Raw genomic sequence first — 27,418 nt, 5'->3', positions numbered from 1 at the left:
GTTCCAACAAGGAGCTGTGCATTATCATGCTGCAATGTGACGCTGCACAACAATGGGCCTCAAGATCTTGTCACGGTATCTCTGTGCATTCAAAATTTCATCAACAAAATGCACCTGTGTTCATTGCCAATAACATACGTTTGCCCATACCATAGCCTCACGTCACCATGGGTCTCTCGATTCACAATGTTGACATTAGCAACCCGCTCACCCACATGACGCCATACATGCAGTCAACCATCTGCCCTGTACAGTGAAAACCAGGATTCATCCATGAACAGAACACCTCGCCAACGTGCCTGACACCATTGAATGTGAGCATTTGCCCACTCAAGTCGGTTATGATGACAAACTGCAGTCAGGTGGAGACCCCAATGAGCATGCAGATGAGCTTCTCTGAGACGGTTTCTGACAGTCTGTGCAGAAATTCTCTGGTTATGCAAACTGATTGTTGCAGCAGCTGTCCAGGTGGCTGGTCTCAGATGATTTTGGAGGTGAAGATGGATGTTGAAGTCCTGGGCTGGTATGTTACACATGGCCTGCAATTGTGAGGCCGGTTGGGTGTACTGCCAAATTCTCTGAAACGCCTTTGGAGATGGTTTATGGTAGAGAAATGAACATTCAATTCATGGACAACATCTCTGGTGGACATTCCTGCAGTCAGCATGCCAATTGCACGCTTCCTCAAAACTTGCGACATTTGTGGTATTGTGCTGTGTGATAAAACTGCACATTTTAGAGAGGCCTTTTATTGTGACCACCCTAAGGCACCCCTATGCAATAATCATAATATCTCATCAGCATCTGGATATGCCACACCTGTGAGATGGATGGATGATCTCGGCAGAGGAGAAGAGCTCACTAACACAGATTTAGACAAATTTGTGAACAATATTTGAGAGAAAGAGGCCTTTTCTGTACATAGAAAGTCTTAGATCTTTGAGTTCAGCACATGAAAAATGGAAGCAAAAACAAAAGTATTGTGTTTATATTTTTGATCCGTATAAATGACAGGTCATCTTCTCGTGCTGTTCAGTAGAACTGTGGGAGGTCTTTGCATTATAGCCATAATTCACTTTCTAAAATGTGCACGTGTTGTAGCCATCTGAGAGCAGCCTAATATCTTGTAATAAATCTGATGTGTAGCATACTTTTCTTTTCCATTAGGTATTGGTCATCTGGTTTACAGGAGATTTCGAAGGCAGCTAAAAACTACAAACACCCATCAATAAAGCTTAAAAAAACACAAAAAAACATATCCACCAATTCCTTCCATGGTTTTCCAGCACCCTGTCCCAAAGCCTTGGTTATCCGAAGGGACGGAGTGCTGGAACAGCAGTATAGCAGTATATATTATTCTCTTGTTTTATGTATATTGATGGCTTTTGTGGTTATGTGACATTTTTTACCTTTATGAACAGGTATTACATTTGGAAACTTAATGATTCCCCAATCAATGGGTGCCAGTTCCTTCCTTGTCTGACCACATCCTATGCCACAGACTTCAGTGGTATTCACATGCAGAGTGATGTCAAAGTGCCATGGGGGCTGAGAAACTGGCAACTAAGAACCTACTCTAAATTTAATTGATAGGTTTTATTTATAGGCAGAAGTTTTCTGGATAAACCTTAATAAGACTAATAATGTAGAGCAAATCAAAGTGATCTTCATCTTGGAAAATACGTGGAAAAGAGAATATTTAAAGAATTGCTCGTCTTCACTTGCGAAAGGATAATAATGAGAATGTGCGCGCCCTTTACAATTACCCTTATTATTGCTCTAAACTGAACTTCTGTGTAATATGGCCTCTCTCTTAACAATGATAATGAGGCTGGAAATAGTTACACAGATCATTCATGTAGAAAGAAAATAGCAGAAGTAAAGAACCTCAAACAATAGGGATTTCACAAAAAAAAATATATAAAAGTGTGAAGCATGATGAAAGTTGCCAGCATTTTTCACTCTGCTGCCCACTGTGATGTTAGAACGTTTAATACTAGTACTTTAAGTATGAGATCCCTGAAACAGGTGTGTTTCTAAAAGCGAGCATTTACAAGATGACCATAAAGATACGATACCAGCAGAGTTGATGATCAGGGCAACTGTAGGCAGAAGTTTAATATCTCATGGTAAGACATAGTCTGGATGGACTAAGCTTCAGCCATGTGTCCGGGAATTACAGTGAAGTTTGTATATGTTTTTGACAGAATTCATGTAAAATGAATATATACGGCACAAATTGAAGAAAAAAACGTCAAAGTACCAACTACTTCAGATGATTCATACTTCAGTAGATTCAGGGCCTGCACCCCAAGTCATTGCTCCAATTCTCTAGCGTACCCACATTTTTCAATAAAGGTTATTTTATACAAATGGCCACTGCTGCACTGATAAGAGGTGTCGCCCCGCCAGCTGATCAGGGAGCACACGTCTGAGCTGTCAATATGTACAGGTCAGGGGCAGTCAGTGCACGCGTGTCAGGGGCAGTCCTCTAGAAGCAGTTTTGGGCTATTAGATGCCCCCATTTCCACCATTCCAATTCACTGGAGTTGCCACCATTTAACCTCACTTTAGTCCCTGATGCTTCCCCTCACTGGAGTCCTCACTTCAGCCCAGGACTTGAAAAGGAATAAGCTGCTTATTACAGTGGCTTACAAAAGTATTCAACCCCTTGGCATTTTACCTATTTTACCTATTTGTTACATTACAACCAATGACTAAATATGTTTGTAATCTGATTTGTGTGTGATGCTTCAGCACTAAATAGTCTCAGTTGGTGAAGTGAATTGAGAAAAATATAGGCATAAATTAAATTTATGGGATCAAACAACTAAAAATTGGCATGTGCATATGTATTCACCCCTTTTGCAATTAAGCCCCTACAAATTTCTGGGGCAAGCAATTACCTTCATAAGGCTGGTTTCACATTTGCGTTTTTTAGCGCTGGAAAAAAACGCTAACCTGCGCATGCGTTTTTTCCCCTATATTTAACATGGGTGCGCATACCTGCGCGCTTGTAAGCGATTTTCATGCGCTGCGTTTTTTTGGGGTGTGCGATTGGATTTTCCAGACGCATCATGTTGCATTTTTTGGCCCTGCAAAAAAGCGCATGCGCACATATGCGCACGTTTTGCGCTAAAAATGGCCATTATAGCCTATGGATGCGCATATGTGCGCACTGGCATGCTCATGTAAGCGTTTTTTTGCATATGCGTTTTTTTTTTTTAACTATGGAATTTAGGGGTTTGAGTTAGAGTTAGGGTTAGTTAAGGGGGTTTAGGGTTAGGGTTAGGGTCAGGGTCAGGGTTAGGGTTGGGTTTTGGGTCAGGGTTAGGATTTAGTATGGTTTGGTTAAGGGTTAGGGTCAGGGTTAGGGTCAGGATTAGGGTTAAGTATGGTTTTGTTAAGGGTTAGGGTCAGGGTTAGGGTTAGGGTTAGGGTCAGGGTTAGGGTTAGGGTCAGGGTTAGGGTTAGGGTCAGGGTTAGGGTTAAGTATGGTTTTGTTAAGGATTAGGGTCAGGGTTAGGGTCAGGATTAGGGTTAAGTATGGTTTGGTTAAGGGTTAGGGTCAGGGTTAGGGTTAGGGTTAGGGTTAGGGTCAGGGTTAGGGTTAGGGTCAGGGTTAGGGTTAGGGTCAGGGTTAGGGTTAAGTATGGTTTTGTTAAGGATTAGGGTCAGGGTTAGGGTCAGGATTAGGGTTAAGTATGGTTTGGTTAAGGGTTAGGGTCAGGGTTAGGGTTAGGGTTAGGGTCAGGGTTAGGGTCAGGGTTAGGGTTAGGGTTAGGGTTAGGGTTAGGGTCAGGGTTAGGGTTAAGTATGGTTTTGTTAAGGGTTAGGGTCAGGGTTAGGGTTAGGGTTAGGGTCAGGGTTAGGGTTAGGGTTAGGGTTAGGGTCAGGGTTAGTTAGGGTTTAGGGTTTGGGTTAGGGTTAAGTATGATTTGGTTAAGGGTTAGGGTCAGGGTTAGGGTTAGGGTCAGGGTTAGGGATAGGGTTAGGGTCAGGGTTAGGGTTAGTAAAGTCATGGTTTGGGTAGTGTGAGGGGCCACCTAAAAATGTTTGAAAAAAACGCAAACGCGGTAAAAACGCGCTAAAAACGCATACAAACGCATAAAAACGCTGCGTTTTTTTCATGCATGCTCATAAAAATGCTTGAAAAAAACGCAGCAGTTGTATGCTTATGTATGCGTTTTTTCAATGCGTTTTTTTGCGGGAAAAACGCGCTGCAAAAAAAAGCAAGTGTGAAACTAGCCTAAGTCACATGCTTAATGAACAGAAGTCCACCTGTGTGCAATCTAAGTGTCACATGGTCTGTCAGTATATACACACCTTTTCTGAAAGGCCACAGAGGCTGCAACACCATTAACCAAACAACACCATGAAGACCGAGGAGATCTCCAAGCATGTCAGGGGCAAAGTTACTGAGAAGTACAAGTCAGGATTGGGTTATAAAAAATATCCCAATCTCTGATGATCCCCCGGATCATCAAATGAAAAAAACATGGTACCACAACAAACCTGCCAAGAGAGTTCCACCCCCCAAGACTCTCAGCCCAGGCACAGAGACCTGAACATAAATAAAACCTGAAGCAGCTGCAACCACAATAAATCGTACACTCCATATAGGTAGCCTTTATGGAAGAGTGGGCAAAAAATCCCTATACTTACACACTCAAATTATAAGTCTTCCCAGATGTATGAAGGAAGATACAATGGTTAGAGGAGACCAACATTTAACCTTTTGGCCCCCAAGGTAAATACTATGTCTGGTGCCAAACTAACACAGCTCATCACCCCAAGAAGAAGAGCAAAGTCTGTTTCAGTCTGTCAGTGATTTGAGACTGGGACGGAGGTTCACCTTCCAACAAGACAATGACCCAAAGCATACTGCTAAAGCAACACTCGAGTGGTTTAAGGGTAAACATGTAAATGTTTTGGAGTGGCCTAGTCAAAGCCCAGACCTTAATCCAGTTGAGAATATATGGTGAAACTTGAAGATTGCTCACCAGAGGAAGCCATCTAACTTGAAGGAGTTGGAGCAGTTTTGCCTTGAGGAATGGGCAAATATCCCGGTGGCAAGATGTGGAAAGCTCAGAGAGACTTATCCAAAGTAACTTGCAGCTGTAATTGCCATAAAAGGAGGCTCTACAAAGTATTGACTTTAGGGGGTGAATAGTTATGCACACTGAAGTTTTCAGTTATTTTGTCCTATTGTTGTTTTCTTCACACAAAAAAAGAAAACCAAATGTTCGCAGTTGTAGGCATGTTCTTTACATGAACTCATGCAAACCCACAAAAAAAGCAAAACACGGAAAATGCCAAGGGGTTGAATACTTTTGCAAGCTGCCATATGTATATAGAGTAAGTAAAGTATGTACTTATGTGTGCATACAGTAAGTATGTACACATATCAGACACTATGAACATGTGTGGATATATGAAGGTCTATTATGTGCACCGATGCGTACATGTACAGTAGCTAACAAAAATGAATACACTTCAGATTTTTTGAAATATTTTATTATATCTTTTCATGGGACAGCACTGACGATATGACTCTTTGATACCATGTAAAGTAGTCAATGAAAAACTTGTGTAAGGACTCACTCCCACTTGCGATGATATCGGATGAATGCAATCCGATAAAAAAATCGGATTGAATTCAGACCAATGTTATTCTATGATTGTGTTTTCAGCTGCATTTTTTTTCCAGTTCGGATCGGATGACGATTGGAATCGGAAATCAGATCGCATCCCGCAATAGAAGTCAATGAGTGCAAGAAAAAAATTCCACTGCACTTGGACTATGCGAATGCTGTCTGATTTTTACACACCGATCGCATTTGAAAAGCTGGCAATTTATGTGCTGCATACAGTAAAATCACAGAGTGACAGGTTAGAATAGAATAGACATATACACATAGACTAGATAGATATATAGATGACAGTGACACACACACACATATATATATATATATATATACACAGTATGTATTTATATTGCATAGATAGATACAAGAAAGCCGGCAATTCATGTGCCGTGTACAGTAAAATCACACTGATGGGTTAGAATAGAATTGATAGAATAGATATATACACATGTGACGTGTACTGTAAAATCACTGCATGAGCCGACAGGATAGAAGAGATGGACTACATACAATAAATACAAATAGAATAGGTAGATATATAGATGTCAGTGACAAATACAATTAGTACAGTGTATGTGCAGCTTACTGTACATGTATTTAATTAATAAAATATTTTTTGGGGAAAAAAATGGCGTGGGCTCCCACGCAATTTTTGTAACCAGCAGAGGGAAAGCCGATGGCTGGGGGCAGATGTTTATAGCCTGGGAAGGGGGAAATACTCATGGAGCTTACCAGGCTATTAATAATAGCTCACAACTGTATACTTAACCTTTACTGGCTATTAAAATGGGGAACCTCCCAAAAAAATGACGTGGGGTCCCCCTATAATTAATAACCAGCAAAGGCCATGCAGACAGCTGTAGTCTGATATTAATAGCCTAGCAAGGGGCCATGGATACTGCCCCCCAGGCTAAAAACATCAGCTCTCAGCCACCCCAGAAAAGGCGCATCTCTAAGATGTGCCAATTCTACCACTTAGCCTCGCTCTTCCCACTGGCATCTTAGAGGTGCCATGTTGAACTTCCAGTGACCAGTATGAGAAAATGTGAGAGCGATGACACCAAATGTAACACACCTGCTCCCCATTGATACCCGAGATCTTGTAACATTAATGAGTCACATGACAGGGGGAGGGAAAATGGCTAATTGCGCACAATTTGGCCAGTTTACTTAGGGGTGTACTATTTTTTTTTGCCAGCAGCTTAGACATTAATAGCTGTGTGTTGGGTTATTTAGAGGTCACACCATATTTACACTGTTATACAAGCTGTACACTGACTACTTAACATTATATCAAAGTGTCAGATCTTCAGTGTTGTCCCATGAAAAGATATAAAAAAATTTGCAAAAATGTGAGGAGTGTACTCATTTTTGTGAGATTCTGTATGTAATGTATGTATGAAGTGAGTGCACATGTTCTACTGTTCATAGATACCTGCACAAATATGGCTTTCATGGAAGAGTCATCAGATGAAAACCTCTCCTGCCTCATCACCATAAAATTCTACATCAGAAGTATGCAAAAGAACATTTAAACAAGCTTTCTTCATTTTGGAAACAAGTCCTATGGACCGATGAGGTTAAAATACAACTCTTTGGTCAAAATTATCAAAAGCATGTGGGGAAGAAAAGGGCACAGAATTTCAGGAAATGAACATCTTGCCAACCATTAAGCATGGAGTGGATCAATCATGCTTTGAGGTTGTGTTGGAGCCTATGGCATGGGGTACATTTCTTGGGTAGAAGGAAGAATGAATTAAATGAAATTTCAGCAAATTATTGATGCAAACATAACAGCATCTGTAAAAAAGCTGAAGTTGAAAAGAGGATGGCTTCTACAAATGGATAATGATTCTAAACACACTTCAAAATCCACAAAAGGCTACCTCAAAAGGTGCAAGCTGAAGGTTTTACAATGGCCCTCACAGTCCCCTGGTCTGAATATCATTGAAAATCTGTGGCTATTGCTCAAAATAGTAGTGCAAGATAACCCAGGAGTCTCACAGAACTGGAAAAAATGTCCAAGGACAAATGGATGTAAATCCCTCAAACAAGATTTGAAAGACTCTTGGCTGGCTACAAAAAGTGTTTACAAGCTGCGATACTTTCAAAAGTGGTGCTGCTAGGTACTAAGCATGCAGAGTGCCCAAACCTTTACATTGACCCATTTTCCTTCTGGTAGTTTTTAAAATGTAAAAGATAAAAATATTTTTTTTCCTAAAATACAAAGGAAATGTGTCATCTTTAACTTTAGGTCTTTTAGAGAAATATTCAGGATAAAGCACAAAGCAAAAATTACAACAATACTACAACAAACTACGGACCTTTCTGGTTCATAACAAGGAAAAGAAACTACACAGACTGTGTCTCAATTCAGGACTCTATACAAACAGATACAAAACAAATCCAAAACCTGACAACTTGGACAACCACTCCACTCCAGACACAAAAGCATCTAACTGTGTCATCAATCTCTCAGATTATAAACCCAACAAAGTGGAACTGGCCGTACTTTCTAGAGGACTCTCATTTTGTCCCACTAAGGCCCTAGATAAAACTGAACTCTGCAGTGATATGGAACAGTATTTCAGGAGACTGCGCCTGAGGGAATAGTTCAATGATACAGAAGATTCAGAAAACACTCAGACCGAAGGAAAAGGGATCGTAACAACTAGGAAAAGGTCAGACTGGACACCTCCACCTGGACGCAACCCTCATTTGGATAAATACACTCACTGGCCACTTTATTAGGTACACCTGTCCAACTGTGTGTTAAGACTTAATTTCTAATCAGCCAATCACATGGCGGCAACTCAGTGCATTTAGGCATGTAGACATGGTCAAGACAATCTCCTGCAGTTCAAACCGAGCATCAGTATGGGGAAGAAAGGTGATTTGAGTGCCTTTGAACGTGGCATGATTGTTGGTGCCAGAAGATCTGGTCTGAGAATTTCAGAAACTGCTGATCTACTGGGATTTTCACGCACAACCATCTCTAGGGTTTACAGAGAATGGTCCGAAAAAGAAAAAAAATCCAGTGAGCGGCAGTTCTGTGGCCGGAAATGCCATGTTGATGCCAGAGGTCAGAGGAGAATGGGCAGACTGGTTCGAGCTGATAGAAAGGCAACAGTGACTCAAATTGCCACCCGTTACAACCAAGGTAGGCAGAAGAGCATCTCTGAACGCACAGTGCGTCGAACTTTGAGGCAGATGGGCTACAGCAGCAGAAGACCACACTGGGTACCACTCCTCTCAGCTAAGAACAGGAAACTGAGGCTACAATTTGCACAAGCTCATCGAAATTGGACAGTAGAAGATTGGAAAAACGTTGCCTGGTCTGATGAGTCTCGATTTCTGCTGCGACATTCGGATGGTAGGGTCAGAATTTGGCGTAAACAACATGAAAGCATGTATCCATCCTGCCTTGTATCAACGGTTCAGGCTGGTGGTGGTGGTGTCATGGTGTGGGGAATTTTTTCTGGGCACTCTTTGGGCCCCTTGGTACCAATTGAGCATCGTTGCAACGCCACAGCCTACCTGAGTATTGTTGCTGACCATGTCCATCCCTTTATGACCACAATGTACCCAACATCTGATGGCTACTTTCAGCAGGATAATGCGCCATGTCATAAAGCTCGAATCATCTCAGATTGGTTTCTTGAACATGACAATGAGTTTACTGTACTCAAATGGCCTCCTCAGTCACCAGATCTCAATCCAATAGAGCATCTTTGGGATGTGGTGGAACGGGAGATTCGCATCAGGGATGTGCAGCCGACAAATCTGCGCCAACTGTGTGATGCCATCATGTCAATATGGTCCAAAATCTCTGAGGAATGCTTCCAGCACCTTGTTGAATCTCTGCCACGAAGAATTGAGGCAGTTCTGAAGGCAAAAGGGGGTCCAACCCCTTACTAGCATGGTGTACCTAATAAAGTGGCCAGTGAGTGTATATAGACTCCTTCAGACATTTGATAAAATCCACAATCATAGACACTAACAGGAGACAAGCATCCAACATCAGTGCCCAGGAGAGAAAGGCCATACAGTCTTTAAAAACCAACAAAGAAATCATCATTAAACCTGCTGACAAGGGAGGTGCAATAGTCATGATGAATACGTCAGACTACATGAAGGAAGCAAACAGGCAACTTATGGACACACGCTACTATAGAAAATTGGAGTCGGATCCTACACAGGACTATTACAAGGAACTAAACAAGTTGGTTTCTTGTCTGCCTGACCAGTCCATAAGAGCTGGCGATGACCTGATACCAGAGACTCCAAGAATAGGGACATTCTACATGCTTCCCAAAATCCACAAATCTGGAAATCCAGGAAGACCAATTATTTCATGTGTGGGCACCCTCACTGAGCAGGTATCTGGATGGGTAGAGGGTATTCTTAAACCACTGGTGAAGGATACATCCAGCTACATTCAGGACACAACTGACCTATTGAATAAACTAGCAGCAATAGGTCCTCTACCAGAAGGAACCATCCTGGCCACCATGGATGTGGAATCTTTGTACTCTAATATCCCACACCAAGATGGTTTAAATGCCTGCAAATTCTTCATGGAAAACACAGGGACTGATGCTGGTGCTGTGGTGAATCTTATAAAATTCATCCTCACCCACAATTACTTTGAATTTGTCAACAAGATCTATCTACAGGAGACTGGCACAGCTATGGGAAGTAAAATGGCTCCACAGTATGCAAATCTTTTCATGGCAAAGCTTGAAAGCGACTTTTTGTCCTCATGCCCCATCAGGCCCCTGGCCTACTACCGCTTTATTGATGATATTCTAATCATCTGGACGGAGTCTGAGCAACAGCTAAAGACGTTCCACGAACAGTTTAATCAATTTCATCCCACCAGCAATTTAACACTCAACTACTCCAGTACAGAGATTAATTTTTTGGACACCATCATTAAGCTAAAAAACAATGAAATAGAGACATCCCTGTATCAGAAGCCAATCGACCGTCCAACATACCTTAAATGGGACAGTTTCCATCCAAAACACATAAAGAACTCTATTATCTATAGCCAAGCCATCAGATACAATCGTATATGTTCCAACCCCATGGATAGAGACAAACACCTTGGTCGCCTCAAAAAGACCTTTTTGAATCAGGGTTACCATCCAAGAACAATTGAAAACCAAATTACAAGAGTCACCAGATTGTCAAGGAATCACCTGCTACATTACAAAGCTAAAGAAGAAAATAACCGAGTGCCTCTAGTAGTCACCTACAATCCAAATCTGGAGGTGCTAAGGGGAGCTGCACGGAAATTACAACCTTTACTACAAAAAGATGCCCGATTAAAATTCATTTTTCCAGACCCCCCACTGCTGTGTTTTAGGCAGCCCCCAAATTTAAGAAGCATGATTGTCAGAAGCTCCCTGTCCTCTCCAACAGCTGCAGGAACCTTTCCTTGCAACCAGAAAAAATGTAAAACCTGTCCATTTATAATGACCACGGACAAGATAAAGATCCCCAACTCACATCAGGACTACAAGATCCCAGGTACTTTCACCTGCATTACATCTAATGTGGTGTACTTAATTATTTGTACTAAATGTCCAACTGGGGGTCTGTATGTGGGGGAGACAGGGCAAAAGCTTAGAACAAGGATGAATGCTCATCGTCACACAATAAGAGAAAAAATAATGGATCTACCTGTGGCAAAACATTTCTGTATCCCTGATCACAGCAGCGTGGATATGAAATTACTGGTATTGAAAGGTAACTTCAATTCTCAGAGAGAAAGACGAGTTTGGGAGTACAAATTTATGACGAACTTTGACACTCTCAGTGCTGGAATGAATGTGTCGCATGGATTTATGTCTTTTTACATCAATTAAGGAATTTCCTTTTAAAACCGTGTGGGGGCATCATAACACAGAACTAGACCCCAATCAGAGGACCATAAAACATCCAGACTCCTTATCTATGAACTGGTCCAATGTTTATATTTATGTTTCTCCCTCTCCCATATTGATAGTTCTGCTTCACGTCACTTGTCTTATCTATTGCATTTTTTCTAGGCTGTATTGTGCATAAATATGTGACTTCAGATTTTATATTAGTGTAGCCTGATGAAGAGACCTGAGTAGTCTCGAAAGCTTGCAATGTGTTACCATCTTTTCAGTTAGCCATTAAAAGGTATCAACTACTGAGGACTCTCAATCCTGAATATTTTTCTATCTACTGGCTAACACGGTACAAAGATATACATCTTTCCTATGGTCTTTTAGAGATCATTTTATCTTTAACTTGGTTAACTGTTCACAATAAGGCTACGTTCACACATAGCGGAACTCTCTCGGAAATTACCGCGAGAATTCCGGATTCCATTCCACGGGAAAATCGCATTTTAAATTCCCGCGATTTTCCCACGGAAAAACTAGCGTTTTGCAAGCATAATTAGCTTGCAGAATGCTAGCGTTTTCCAAGCGATCTGGAGCATCGCTTGGAGAACTGATTGACAGGTTGGTCACACTCGTCAAACATAGTGTTTGACGAGTGTGACTAACTTTTTACTACTGATGCTGCCTATGCAGCATCAGTAGTAAAAGATAGGATGTAAAAAATAATAATAAAAACAATATATATTGTTATTCTTACCTTCCGGCATCCCGCGCAACCTTCCCGCCGTTCTCCGACGTCATCGCGAATGACTGCGAGATGTCGCGATCCCGTGAGAAAGGACGCCATCGTGGTCATTCTCACAAAGGATTACTGGGACTGTGAGCGTGGAGAACGGCGGGAAGGCTGCACGGGACGCCGGAAGGTAAGAATAACAATATTTTATATTTTAAATTCTATTTTTTACAGGGATATGGTGCCCAGAGCCCGGAGGACAGTCTCCTCTCCTCCGGACCGTGGGTACCATCCGCAAATGTTCTGCTTACTTTTCGCATGGTGTGCACAGCCACATGAGGAAAGTAAGCAGAACAATGCATTCCTATGGGTGTGGGATCGCCGCGATTCCGCTAAATTAATGAGCATGCTGCGTTTTTTACCACGAAGCGATTCCGCCGCAGAAAAAACCGCAGCATTAGCACAGCATTGCGGAATCCCATAGGAATGCATGGGATGCTTGTTTTTCGCGTTTTCGCGGCAAAATCGCGGGTTGAAAACCGCCGCGAAAACGCGTGTGAACTCAGCCTAACAGTCATTTTGACCATTAGTGGCCAAACTTTTACATGCCACTATATATTTATTTTCTCCAGCTTGGTATCGTTCCCCTTCCTGGCCCCATCCTGATGTATATGTCTCTTATTCTGAGCCCCAACCTGGTATATATGACCCTTATCCTGGGCCCCATCCTGATATATACGTCCCTTATTCTGGGCCACATCCTGGTATATACAGTATGTCCCCCATTTTGCTGCTGTTCTTCAATGCATAGAAAAACTAAACTATTAGACTCACCTTCCCTCTGCTCCCCTGCACTGCATCCTCTTCTGAAGCCAGCAATGTATTGGAAAAATAGAGTGCACCTCCAGTGATGGTGAAATTGTATGTAGAGAAGTAGTAAGTATCAGGGTGCTACACATTGTGTGGAAAATAAGTGTGAACTGGTGAGAAAGAGACCAAGCAAAAAATAGTGTGCGCACCTAATACAATGTAATACAAAAAATGACTCTATTAGAAACCTAGTACATACAAAAGTGAAACATTTAAAAACATATAAAAACCATGTGCACAACATGGTAATCATCCAACACCCCTGAATGATGTACATATGGAAAAACAAGCAATAAGTGGAGCTATACTAATGTCTACGTAGTGTGAGAGGTTGGCCCACCTGGCTGCTTTGTCAGGCTGACTTCACATTTGCGTATGGAGGAGCGGCGGCCGTCTGCGGACTTCCTACGTGAACCTCCGCCCATGGCCGCAACTCCTCTGGTCAGCTCCGCCTAAGTCTGCTTACTTCTGCATGCGGCCTGCGTACCCTATCTTTAACATTGGGTGCGCAAGTCGTGCGGATGCATGCGGATGCCTCCGCATGCGTCGTTTTGACGATGAGGCGACCCGCGTCAAACGCATCATTTTGGAATTTTATGCAGGTGCCGCATCGTCAAAATGACACGTTGAGGTATCCACATACATCCGCACGACCTGCGTACCCAGGGGCGGACACAGACTGTAGTGGGTCCCTGTGCAAGAAATTTTTTGGGCCCCCCCGCCCTTCATAGGGCAACAAAGTTAGTTGTTATTTGTTGTTATCTAATGTTGAGGCTATGCAGGGCTGGATATAATATCTGTAGGGTGCTGCTGGGCTGTATTCATTATTTGCCAGTTGCAGCCTCCAAATTATATATACAGGCCAGCACAGCTTCCAAATAACATATATAGCCCACTAGCCCAGTATTGCCTCTAGTTGTTAATATATACAGCCCAGCACAGCCTCCAAATAAAATATGGTATACAGCCCAGCATAGCCTTCAGTTAATATATACAGCCCAGCACAGCATCCAAATAACATATACAGCCCAGCATAGCCTCCAGTTAATATATACAATCCAGCACAGCCTCCAGTTAATATATACAGCCCAGCACAGCCTCCAGTTAATATATACAGCCCAGCACAGCCTTCAGGTAATATATACAGCCCACCACAGCCTCCAGGTGAGATATACAGCCCAGCATAGCCTCCACTCCAGGTAATATATAGTCCAGCATAGCTTTATGGTAATAGATACAGTCCAGCATAGCCTTCAGGTAATATATACTGCCCAAAACAGCCTCCAGGTAATATATACAGCCCAGCATAGCCTCTAAATAACATATATAGCCCAAGACAGCCTCCAGGTAATATATATAGGCACCCCCGTTTCCCTTTGTTTCATAATGCTCTCCCCCATATGCGGTCTACTTTTGGCATAGTGCTTCTCGCCCTATGTGGCCCCCCAGTTTATGCTGCTTCTCCCCATGTGCCCCCCCAGTTTATGCTGCTTCTCCCCCTATGTGGACTGCCCGATTCATGTTTCTTCTCCCTCCATGAGCCGCCCCATTCATGAGCAGCCAAGCATCTTCCCCAGGGGCCCCCCCATTCATGAGCAGCCATGCTTCTCCCCAGGGGCCCCCCCATTCATGAGCAGCCAAGGCCATGCTTCTCCCCAGGCCAGGGGCCCCCCCATTCATGAGCAGCCAGGCCATGCTTGAAGTTCTCCCTAGGCCAGGGGCCCCCACATTCATGAGCAGCCAGGCCATGCTTCCCTTCTCCCCAGGCCAGGGGCCCCCCATTCATGAGCAGCCAGGCCAAGCTTCAGTTCTCCCCCAGGACGGAGCCCCAAAAAATCATGCCTGCCATGCTTCAGTTCTCCCCCAGGAGCCCCCCAAAATCATGCCTGCCTTGGTCCCAGTCCCTCAGTCCTGCTCAGCTCTGGTACTCTTACCTGGAGCAGGCAAGGCAGGCCAGACCAAGAGGATGCATCCACTGTCCGCATATTCCTGAGCTGCAGCATTTAGTTATGGGGCACGGCACACAGTGTCTTCACAGACACATACTGACGCTGCGGCTGCAGCCACTGTCCGGCCGGCGCCACACGCACAGTGAGTGACAGTCAATCTGTCTCCTCCTCTCCTCCCCCACAGCAGCAGCGCAGCACAGCACTGATCTCACCTCAGGGCTGGCTCCTCTGCACCGGTGCTCGCACTCTCAGGACCCGCTCCCGCCGCCTCCCGCACCACTGTTCTCCTTCTTGCACCTCAGGTCCGTGGCGCTCCACATGGTAAATTTGAATCGGTAAATAATTAGCCATACCTCCCAACTTTTAAAGGGAAAGAGGGACAAAGGCTGCGGTGCGCGCAGCCGCAAATTTTAGGCCACACCCAATTTGTGACTAGTCACACCCATGTCCACGCCCAACCGCACCCATTTAGCACTGCTGATCACACTGACTGGTACTGGGGGCATAGTGGCTGGCATTATGGGCACAGTGACTGGTACCGTGGGCACACTGACTGGTAGTAAGGAAAAGAAAGAAAGAAAACAGAGAGAGAGAAAAAAGAAAATAGAAAGAAAGCAAGGAGAGCAAGAGAGAACAGAGAGAGAAAGAACAGAGAGAAGACCAGAGAGAGAAAGAAGAAAGAACAGAGAGAGAAAGAAAGAGGGGAAAGAAAGAACAGAGAGAGAGAAAGAGGGGAAGGAAAGAAAGAAAGAACAGAGAGCGAAAGAAAGAAAGGGAAAGAAAGAAAAGAAAAATAAAGAGGGGAAATAAAGAACAGAGAAAAGAAAGAAAGAGAAAGAAAGAAAGAACACAGAGAAAGAAAGCGGGGACTGAAAAAAAGAACAGAGAGACAGAAAGAGGGGAAAGAAAAAAGAACAGAGAGAGAGAAAGAAGGGAAAGAAAAAAAGAACAGAGAGAGAGAAAGAAAGAGGGGAAAGAAAGAACACAGAGAAAGAAAGCAGGGACAGAAAAGAACAGAGAGAACAGATAGATAGAAAGAACAGAAAGAGAGAAAAAAAGGGAAAGGAAAAACAGAGGGGAAAGAAAAAAAGAAAGAACAGAGAGAGAGAGAAAGAAAGAGGGGAAAGAAAGAACAGAGAGAGAAAGAAAGAGGGGAAAGAAAAAAAAGAACAGAGGGAGAGCGAAAGAAAGAAAGAGGAGAAAGAAAGAATAGAGACAGAAAGAAAGAGGAAAAAAAGAAAGAACAGAGAGAAAAAGAAAGAAAGAAAGAGGGGAAGAAAGAACAGAGAGAGAAAAAAAATGAAAGAAAGAACAGAGAGAAAGAAAGACGGGAAAGAAAGAACAGAGAGTTAGAGAGAAAGAAAGATGGGAAAGAAAGAACAGAGAGAGACCGAGAGAAAGAAAGAAGTAAAGAAAAAAGAACAGAGAGAAAGAGTAAAGAAAGAAAGAGAGGGGAAAGAGAACAGAGAGAGAGAAAGAAAAAAAAGAAAGATTAGAGAGAGAAAGAAAGAACAGAGAGAGAGAGAAAGAAAAAGAGAGGGAAAGACAGAACAGAGACTGAGAAAGAAACAGAGAGAAAGAAAGAACAGCAAAAGAAAGAAACAGAGAGAGAAAGAAATCGCCTCATTTCCGGTCAGCTTCCAGCACATCACTTCCGGTGGAACGTCACGTGCGAGTTTTAAAGTGCTCCTCAGGGCTCCACCGTATACTCCTGTGTCGGTGGGAAAAGCCCACTTTGTATGCCTCGTACACACTTGGCTCCGCTCCGTACATCCAGTGCACATATGGCTCCACTTTGTACACACACGGCTCTGCATACCCTATACACATGCGGATCCGCTCTGTACACCAAGTACACATGCGGCTCCGCTCCCCACACCTCGTACACACATGATCCCGCTCCGTACACCTCATACACACGCGGCTCTGCTCCGTACACCTCGTACACACGTGGCTCCGCTCTGTACACCTCGTACACACGTGGCTCCGCTCCGTACACCTCGTACACATGTGGCTCCGCATCGTACACACGCGGCTCCACTTTGTACACCTCGTACACAAGTGGCTCTGCTTCGTAAACCTCATACACACGTGGCTACGCTCCGTACACCTCGTACACACGCGGCTCCGCTCCATACACCTCATACACACGCGACTCTGCTCCATACACGTCGTACACAAGCTGCTCCGCTCCGTTCACCTCGTACACACACGGCTCTGCTCCATACACCTCGTACAAACACGGCTCTGCTCCGTACACCTCTTACACACATGGCTCCGCTCCGTGCACTTCGAACACACACGGCTCTGCTACATCCACACTGTAAAACCTTCCTGACCCCACACAGAATCTTTACCTCATCTAGCAGCATGACAACCAGCGCAGCAGAGTCCTGCAGCAGAGTGCAGACAGACAGACACGGAGCCTGAGGCCCCTGATCATGTGACCTCTGACTCCTCCCCTCTCACAGGTCGTGCGCGCACAGAACACATATCGAAGCCACATAGACACGGAGGCCCCTGATCATGTGACCCCTGACTCCTCCCCTCTCACAGGTCCTGTGCGCACAAAACACACAGCCCAGCCACACGCTTGGGAGCCATGAATTAGCCATGCGGTGCTGGAGGGGCCCCCTCTCCCCCGGGGCCCCCGTTCAATGAATGGGCTGCACGGGCGGTAGGTCTGCCCCTGTGCGTACCGAGTGGTATGTCTCTACGCAGGCCGCATGCAGAAGTCTGCGGACGTAGGCAGAGCTGACCGGAGGAGGTGCGGCCATGGGCGGAGCGTCACAGAGGAAGTCCGCAAACGGCCGCAGCTCCTCCATACGCAAATGTGAACCTAGCCTTAGTGCCTCCTGCTGCTATTGCTGTTGATGAAACTTCTGTACTAACAGCTTATTTGTTTCCTATTACACCAATTTCTGTTGTTGACTGGTGAGCTGGTGTTGCTGTTGTACCTGGACAAGATGCTTCACAAGCTCCTCCATGCTGCCGTACATCTCATGCTAGATGGCAGATTTTACCCAGGACATGCAGTTGTCCACAGCCTCTATGCGTGTTCCGTAATCAAAACACCACGTGTGAGGGGTTGACTCACTTGGCTGCTTGCAAAGGTAGACTCAGGAACACCTATTGAGGTAAATCACCCGCTAGCTTATTAATAGACAGCATAAAACTTAGCGGGGTTGAATAAAGTAACTGTGACTTTCCTGGCCTAATGGAAAAAGAAAACAAAGAAAGTGCAAAAGAGTCCTTTCCCTACAGGATTCACCCACAGATAACACACAATGTCAACAGCTCCCTCTGGAGCCACATAGGAGTTCCTCCTGTCCCAAGACGCAACACACACTGACTCTCTAGGCAAGCTATTTAAGCCAGACCATGTGATGATATGGATGCCCACATAAAACCAGCCCATCTATGCAACTTTAATTTAACCCTCTTAACACTTAGTGTGCTGGAGGAAAAATATCCTGGTTTCATACCACTGACACCAATATGCACAGTGACACAGCTCTCCCCTCATTCACTGTGCTAGCGACCCTGTCACAGTAGACAGAAAATATCAATCATAAAACCATACATATGTCAAAAGTTACAAAATACAGAATACAAATACATGTACAGATGCAAATATAGCAAATTCTTCTCAGCTGGCCATATAACAGTGGGGAAGTGCCACTGAACAGATCACGTGTGGATATGCAGCCAAATACTGAAGACCCCTCGGGAGTCACTATTACACGTGCAAAGAGTAAAAAGCTACAGAAGCTTGTGGAACACCCAAACAGCATAACAAATAGCAAAAAAATGTATTTATTGGCAATAGCCATGAAAAGACTTATGGAACATAGGTAAGGAAAGGACACATGTCATGAATCAGTACGAAATGCATGGTATGGAGGTCACAGTCCAGGGAGTCTGGACGAGAATGGGGAAGGAGAGTGCAGGAGGGGAAAGGAGGAAAGGAAATGAGAAGCCTACCATTGGGGTCGTAATGCCCTGGTGGAAAAGGACTGGTTAAGCTAATGAGGAATATCCATAACCATAGCTACCTAGATGGCTCAAGGGAGCTCCTGCAAAAAGCCATAATAGGCGATGTGTCAAAAAGAATCAGAGTTGTGGGGAGAGAGACCCCACACGTATCACTGTTCAAGACAACTTAGTCCTTTTCTCCTTTTCCCTCAATGCTCCCCTTTCCCATTCTCTCCCAGAGCCAAATACTAAAGACCCACCTGGGAGTCACTATGACACATGCAAAGAGTGCAACAAAAGCTTGTGCAACACCCAAGTTGAAGTTTGCCCTGGTATCAGCAGGCCCCTCACCTGTGATTGTTAAGCCCCTGAATGGGACAATGTATCTGTAAATGAAAATTCTAAATACTGTATTTTTTTTTAGACAGAATGCATTTACCTACAGTATAGGATGCAAATGTCAGCTTTTGGGAGAATCATTCAACACTCAACGTGGAATAATTAACTTTTTTATTGAGAACATACAGCAGTCATTAGTTTATATCAGTGCTTCCCATACTCAAGTTCTCACAGCCCCCAACAGATCATGATTTCCTTAGCAATTTCTATTCCTTTTGCACATGAATGCTTACTCAGCTGTAATAGTCTAGCCTTATCATTTTGAAAATAAAATAGAGGAAAAATAGTACAAAATAGCCAGCTCACCTTGTAAATGGATTTCTCCATGTCCACATTCACACGGAAAGAGGCTGAGCAGCCGGTTGTAGACTAATAGAAAGCAGGTGTGATCCAGCGAGACACTGTGTCTTTTGGATTAAACTATAGCTTTTAATGAGCCATTTAAAATAGAAAATTAGTATCACTAATGGTGTACCACAATAGAAAATACAGCACGTTACAGCTTCGTACACATAGTGCAGAGTTTCAACCAACGTGTTTCGACAAACGTCAAAACGCGTTGGCTAAATACTATTTTAAATGGGTCATTAAAAGCTTCATTTTAATCCAAAAGATACAGTCTCTTGCTGGATCACACCTGCTTTCTAGTAGAAATAGAGGAGACCAGCACCAAACAACATGGTAAATACCTTGTACACCTCGCAGCAATACAAGCAGATTGTGAAAGCTTTTCAGACACTGTTGCTTTCCTGGAAGTCCAGTCAAAAGAAGCAGGAAACAGTGGCACTCTGTGATCAGTTACAATGATTCTTCTTTAATCAGGTAAAACAACACATGAGTACAGGGGAGTGGGTGCAATCACGGACATGTCCCTTATCGTGGTCCGTGATTGCACCTACTCCCCTGTACTTGTGTGTTGATTTACCTGATTAAAGACGAATCATTGCAAATGATCACCGAGGGCCACTGCTTCCTGCTTCCCTTGATTGGACTAGCTATATCATTTGTTTCATCCCACGTCAGTATCATCCACACATATTTGGCAAGCTAGGTCATGTTATCTCCAGCCAGACTACCAGTCTAGTGCATGCTCTCCTATGCAGAGAGGAAGTCAGTCTCCCAACGTCAAACAGCTAAGACACCCTTCGTCCTTGTTTCTCTATCTGTTCTCCATGCAGCTGAAAACATTATTTCTGCATTACATTTAGATAACGGTGATATATTAGTCCCTATAATGATTAGCAAAGTTATAAAAGTCCCCTGATTGCACTGTGTGTCTATAAAGGCAGGGGTTGTGTGCAGCTTCAGCTTCCAGTTTATTTCCATGTGATGCATGCTCAGCAGATACTATATTACTACTATATGATTTTCGTGGACTTTCTGTGTGGTGGACACAATTACATAGGCAGTATTGGGTACTTGACCTGCAGAATAAGCATGGGATCAACAAATTAGGTGTCATTTGTTTTATGAGCTGTAGACCGAGATCACTGGATTCAAGGTTTAGTTGCTTCTGAATATGTGTCCGGTACGATAATAAAAGGTTGTTACTTTCCTTATTGAGGCTTTCGATTGGCATCTAGCCTTTACTGTAGCCAAGAAGTCAATCAGCCTTCTACCCTCATTAGGAGAAGAATTCTAATGAGTAGGAAGTGTCAGGGAACATGATCTTGACTTTTCAGGTCATAAATGTTCATTTCATTTTCATTTGTCTTAGAAAGGATATTTCATAGGTGAAATTTCAACATTTCCTTTTATAAAACTCACTCCAGGAACATTTTTTCTTGTTGTCTTAAAGGGGCTTTCCATTTTGATGAAAATGCCTATAAATTTATAAATGTCACTCTTGCCATGGTAATAATCATAATATGTTGTTTTTTCATTTGCCAATAGTCCCTTTCCATCTGTTGCACTGCTTCTTTACTTCATCATTGTATCAGTGGTCTCAGCGTGATTTCTCATGCTGCTAATGCGATTTGTGATCCACAGCTCTGCCCTCTTCCCTCCTTACGTCTTTGTTGTTGCTCCACTTCTCATCCTCCTGTTTCCTTGCTTGCCCCCTAATTTTGTCACACTGACATATTAGTACAGGACAGGCACAAAACAAGCAACTGTCAGCTAGTTCTGTGCATGCACTGTACACACAGCACTGCTGCCTGTCACAAAATAGGACATCATTGATGTCACATCGACAGGGCAGGAAGTCTGCAAACCTCTCAAAGTCTTGTGACCAGTCGAAGTGATTACAGCCAGATCACAATAGGAGAATATAAGTCAAGTGATCGCACTTGTGAAGCCTGGAAAAGAGAAACTTCATGTAGAGTGTGTGAAGGACAGCATAGATGAGGACTAAAAAGGGGAAAACACCCCTTTCAGTGTACTCCAGTGTTGACAGACTAAAAATTCTCGTATTGGACAATCTCCAGTGCACAGTTCAAGAAACGGAATGAATTCTGTCAAATATCATGTCTACCAGAGACCAGGTTATACAGTAAGTGCCAAATACAAAAAGAGAACTTATTTTGGGAAAAGTATGAACTTGTAGAGCTGCCTAGTTGGATGTTGGAGTCAAGGGGGTTTATTAAATGATCAGTAGCAGTATCGAGGATTAAAACAATTGCTAATGAAGGCACCTACATTTGTACAATAATTTGCAGCTTTTCTGTCTTTTGCCACTTTTCAAAAGAAAAGCGTGGGACATTAAATGGAGGGAGATAAACAAATTTTACAATTGCTTATGCCATAAAATGTTCAAGGCCATTGCGCCTACATGGCATGGTTGTAAGCCCGAATATTATATGGTAAGCTTTAAATACGGAGTAAACTTTTGTACAAACTTTTATATTTTTTGGCCTTTTAATTCCTTACAGATTGGTGAGGATTAAGGTCCTGCTACTTCAATTGATTGCTTTAAAGATGTCGATTTCGGTTTCTTGGAGCCAACGATAACACAAATTCTTTAACATTGTGTGCTCCTTGATTTTTTTGGTGCATTTTAGTCCAGCAAATAATAGATTAAAACTACCACACGAGATGCCAGTCCTAGTAAAAAGTAGCCCCTAAATTTGCCTTGCTCTCGATAACAATGGCATATGTAAAATTCTAATCCAAGTAAAAAAAACTGAAAATATATATGTGATGGTTGTCATTTTTCAGTGATTGGAAACTCATAGCTAAATGGATGCAGATATGTTCACACATAACTTAGAGAAGATTATCCTGACTTATAGTTGTGAAAAATGGGTTAGGGATTAATCAGATCTATAATAACCATATAATGAAGCATCAGTTTGCTGGCGAGTTCTTCCGTGACACAGTTAGTGTTCCAGCCTTGATGTTCTTGGATGAACTAGATTATGGCTTTGGATATTGTAATCACAAGAACGGAATAATCTGCAAAACGAATGGAACATTCATCAGCCTATCTCCGAATTAACTTGCCTTTCTGCGTGGCATAAGAGGCAAAATGAAAATATGAACATTTCCCAAGTTTATGATTATTGTTGCCTTTAAATAATCAAAACATAGTGAATTAATTTGTATTCCTCTTAAGATTTAGTATATTCTGATATGGAAACTAGGAGGAGCGCATGGGCAGTATATAAAGTAAATAAATATATGTGAAAATTATATAAATTAATTTACAACTGGAATTACTATTTTTATCGTTTTTCTATCAGTTATAAAAATGAATGATTTAAACTTCTCTTCCTTTCTTTGCAGTATACAGCGACGGCTATCGTTACAACTACCCATCCTCCACCATGCCTACTTGCCGTCAATAGGTGGCGTGGATGCAAGCTGTGCCAGTCCGTGTGTAAGCCCCAGTGCCAGCCCCCGGCACAGACATGTGCAGCCTTCCTTCCAAGTCATGGTCTCTGGCCTGTAGAAATGGCTGAAACAGGCTTCCTGGACTACTCCTGTAATTTCTCAAGAAAGACTCAACTGCACATTCTGATATCGAATCTTTGCTAGACACGTAACATTTGCTCTTAATATACGGAGACAGAGGAATTCTAAGGATGTCACCCTGGGAGGCCGATTTCAACCAGCGTGGGCTTTTAATGAAAGAGTTAGAGAGATGCACAGAGTTATACCTGGAGCCTTATTTGTGGAGTTTTTATTTCTTGACTCAGAAGACTCAGATAAAATAATTCTTCCCAAAACTCTACGAGCAAAAGAACAAGGAGACAGAATTCTGAAACTTGCACAAAGGAAATAAAGAAATTTAGAAAGAAGTTACTTTTTCAATCCAACTCACAATGCTACGATTATGGCTGCTATGAACTTTGGTTAGTACACTTTATACACATGTAAAAACATTAAAAAAATGTAAAAAAAAACTAATAAAGAAAAAAAATAAAATAAAAAAAGAGGAGACAGCACAGCTAGGAATTCTTTACAGAGAAATACACACGGGTTTGCACAATTCTGCGGAGATGCTGAATGCATTCCATTATGATAAGCCCTGCTTGTGTTTCACATGTCAGAAAATACATACGAGCATCTTTACAAATGATCCCTCAGGTGACAGTGAGACATGCAGTATTACCAAGGTTTTGTCTCTGTAACTGAACTACGCTGTTTTTACAATGGTATATTCTTAAAGCAGTATGGAGTCAACCGGCAACCAAGGTTTTACTGTACTGAGCCAGAACAATTTGCAGCACAGCACTTCTGAGAATTTAGGAACGGCTATGTTCCTACGCTCGCCATTTGGGACTACGTTTTATCAAGGTTTCTGTATTTTTTTGTAATGCACAGAACTGAGCGACTTGCAGGCTTGGGACCTAGTAAATAGCTTATGTGTCACAAGATGGATGATTTGTCACAATTTGTGTTTGATTTGTTCCATACAGTGCCACAGAAAAAAAAGTACAATAAAACCAATGTTACTGTGGATTCAGGTTCCTTAGGCATTCCCGCACCGTTTAACGAATATGCCATTGTGCCAGAATTGTGTTACGTTTTCTTTACTAATGAAATCAGCCAACCCCCAAGTATTTCTCATCAGGTTCAGAGAATTTTATGGGACTAACAGTCCACTTTCTGAAACGAAGGTCTGGAATTGATACATAAAGAAATGAAGAAGCGCAGCATCCAGTCCAGGTGAAAAATGTATACATTTATTCAGCCATGAAGAAAAGCGACGTTTCGACCAGAGTGGTCTTTTTCAAGACCACTCTGGTCGAAACGTCGCTTTTCTTCATGGCTGAATAAATTTATACATTTTTCACCTGGACTGGATGCTGCTCTTCTTCATTTCTTTGGGATTCCTGTTGTCCAATTGGGTCTTTGGATGGTGAGCGTGCATCTCTTGGATCCTGTAAGTGCTGTCTGCCATTTTTTCTATATATGAGACGATTTGGAATTGATACATGTCAGAAAGGATTAAAGTTCTTTACAAATTATATACTACATTGTATATATATACATATATATATATATATATATATACACTGTATATATATATACACCGAGTTTGATTGGTAAATGCACCAAACGATGAATATGCATTGGGGAAAACTTTATATTTGGAATAGGAGAGTAAATTTCAATAATCGTTAGACTATTATAAGCCATCAATATCTCATACTAAACTAAAATACAAGTACTATAAGACTTGTTCATCAGAACGATGGAAATAGCACCAGATGGCCGGCACTTTCCTTACACATTAGTCATACTCCGACTGTCTCGTTGTATGTGCGCGGTTTTAATGTCTATCTCTGATCATCGTGCTATAGTTTCCATATGAAATTAAGAGTTGAGGAACTTTGTTAATACATTGTATTACTTGGACTGAAACTGGCCTGACTTATGGGCCAAATCTGTTTTCATAGTTCTGCAGTCTTCAGAGCTGAACTCTCCCAGCATTCTCTGCTGTTCCAATGTCTGCATGGAGCTTTATCTGCTGATTTCATTTAAACTGTAGAACAATGAATTGTTATAGGGCTATGTCTGAAAACAAGTTTGTTTGTTTCTTTGATTTTAATGAAGACCATCAGAACTGTGAATACAACTCTGGGCAGGATGTGTCCCTGGTTCAGTAAGAGTTATGTAATGCATTGTATTGATAAAGCTGTTTGTCTTGCTATTTAATTACACTCACGCAACCTTAAAGGGGGTGTCCACTTAATGGGAATCGGTCACCAGGTTTTTGCTACCCCATCTGGCAGCAGCATAATGTAGGGGTAGATACCCTGATTCCAAAGATGTATCACTTAGTTTACTGGGTGCAGCAGAGTTCTTAGATGCAGCATGCCTGAGAAATCTGCCTCCGCCTACACCACGCTTTTTGCATAGTCTGTTGACAATGAGCTGCTTATCACAGGAGGTAGCAAAGTCGGACTAGCAAGTTGATGCCAGCTAGTTTAAGCAATGATAATGTCTTGGTGATAAAATATTCACTGTAAGTACACTAAACCACACAGCCTGATAAGTGACACATCATTAAATTCAGTGGTTTAACCCCTACCTCATGCTGTACTCATATTACATAGCAAAAACCTGCTGATGTATTCTTTTAAGGCACTTGCTCCTTACCATGACTTTTCCCTGGGTGACATTCTGCTGGCCATTGACAGGACGTTTTAACAGGGAAGGTCTGTGTGTCCATAGACGTAAGATGGTGGCAGTCATAATATAGTGACCCCGTTCCTGGCTTCTCCTTTCGATGTTAGTTTCTGTGCAAGCACAGGTGGCAGATACAGGACATTGTAAAATAACCATTTATGACACATTAAGGAGTTTTACAATAAAAGCGACCAACTGCATTAAAAATAGAGAAATCCACCACACTCTCAAAAGTTGACATTACAAGTGCTTTTTATCTAATGGTGAAGACACATGAAAATAATGTGAGATAAAGGTTGAACAAGCGAAAAACATCTTGATGTTTCGATCCATCTCAGGCCTTTATCGTTGAGTCACTTAATTCAAATGCCAGGTTATGAAGGATAAAGTATGCAGGATGAGGTGAGCATGTATGGCTCTGCTATAGCGCTGGTAACGCTTGCCATACGGACACAACAGGCACCTTGGATTCAGTAATCTTGGCTGCAGTGCCATAAATGCATACCTCATCCTACAGAGACTCTGATTAATAGGCTGCTGGCTGAAGTTTTGATAAAATCACTGTTTTATCTTCTGTATATATGGCAGTTCTCTGAATGCTGAGCTCTTTATAACCCCGCCCACACCATTGATTGGCAGATTATGCACACTGCACACAGAAATCTGCCAATCAGCAATGGGGGCGGGGTTATTCAGAATATTAAGAACAACATTGCAACAGGTTTACCAGTCATCTCGGCATAATCTCTTGCTGATAAAACTGTAGTTTTAACAAACTCAGGATCTCTGTTACTACATTATGCTGCCATCAAATTAGTGGAAAAAAACACAGTGTTGGATTCCTTTTAAGCTTTCTATTATATGGTTCTTGCCTAACCATGGAGTGTTTTAGGCAATTCAACTGTAATCCCTTACACATTAAAACAAATTTGGACCTGAAAGTGGCCAAAGTCCATCTATCCATGGTTGTGACAATTTTGGTTTTAACACCTTCCAACCACTCTGTGCTATTTTCACCTACTGTTTAATAAGTCTGACGGTGTCATCATTTTTGAACATGAATGAATTTTGAGCGTAAATGAACGGTACCAAGCATTAGGTAAACAGCGACAGTGTTTTTGTTACCCCTCACAATAATAATTAATAGCACCACACAACAATAGAATTCACGGTTACCAAAATGTAACTTTAATATCAATGCTGAGGTTTGTTTTAGATAGACATACAGTAAATGGTAAAAGTGTCTTGATACTCATTTATATGTATTAACAGCCATTTAATTGTATTCAAATCTGTAGTTTTACTTGTTTGATAAAAAAAGAGAAAACCTAATTGAGAATGGTGTTGTTTTTTTCATTTAAAACCTCCGAGAGAGCTGTGCAATGTACA

The 27,418-nt window shown here is 42.4% G+C and overlaps 1 protein-coding gene across 1 annotated transcript in view; it reads left to right on the top strand.

Moving 5' to 3' along the window:
- The window catches only part of GABBR2 (gamma-aminobutyric acid type B receptor subunit 2), a 1,198,492-nt gene extending 1,174,137 nt beyond the window's left edge, over positions 1-24,355 (top strand). Inside the window, exon 19 of the mRNA XM_073587861.1 lies at positions 23,177-24,355. Within this exon, the coding sequence (XP_073443962.1) occupies positions 23,177-23,342 (166 nt within the window). The 3' untranslated portion in view covers positions 23,343-24,355. The remainder of the gene's footprint in view (positions 1-23,176) is intronic.
- The last annotated feature ends 3,063 nt before the right edge of the window (positions 24,356-27,418 follow it).

This window comes from Dendrobates tinctorius, unplaced genomic scaffold, assembly GCF_039654945.1.
Source record: "Dendrobates tinctorius isolate UK_male_01 unplaced genomic scaffold, ASM3965494v1 ptg000102l, whole genome shotgun sequence".
Lineage (NCBI taxonomy): Eukaryota > Metazoa > Chordata > Amphibia > Anura > Dendrobatidae > Dendrobates > Dendrobates tinctorius.
The sequence above is the reverse complement of the archived record's forward strand: the minus strand, read 5'-3'. Positions and strand labels throughout refer to the sequence as shown.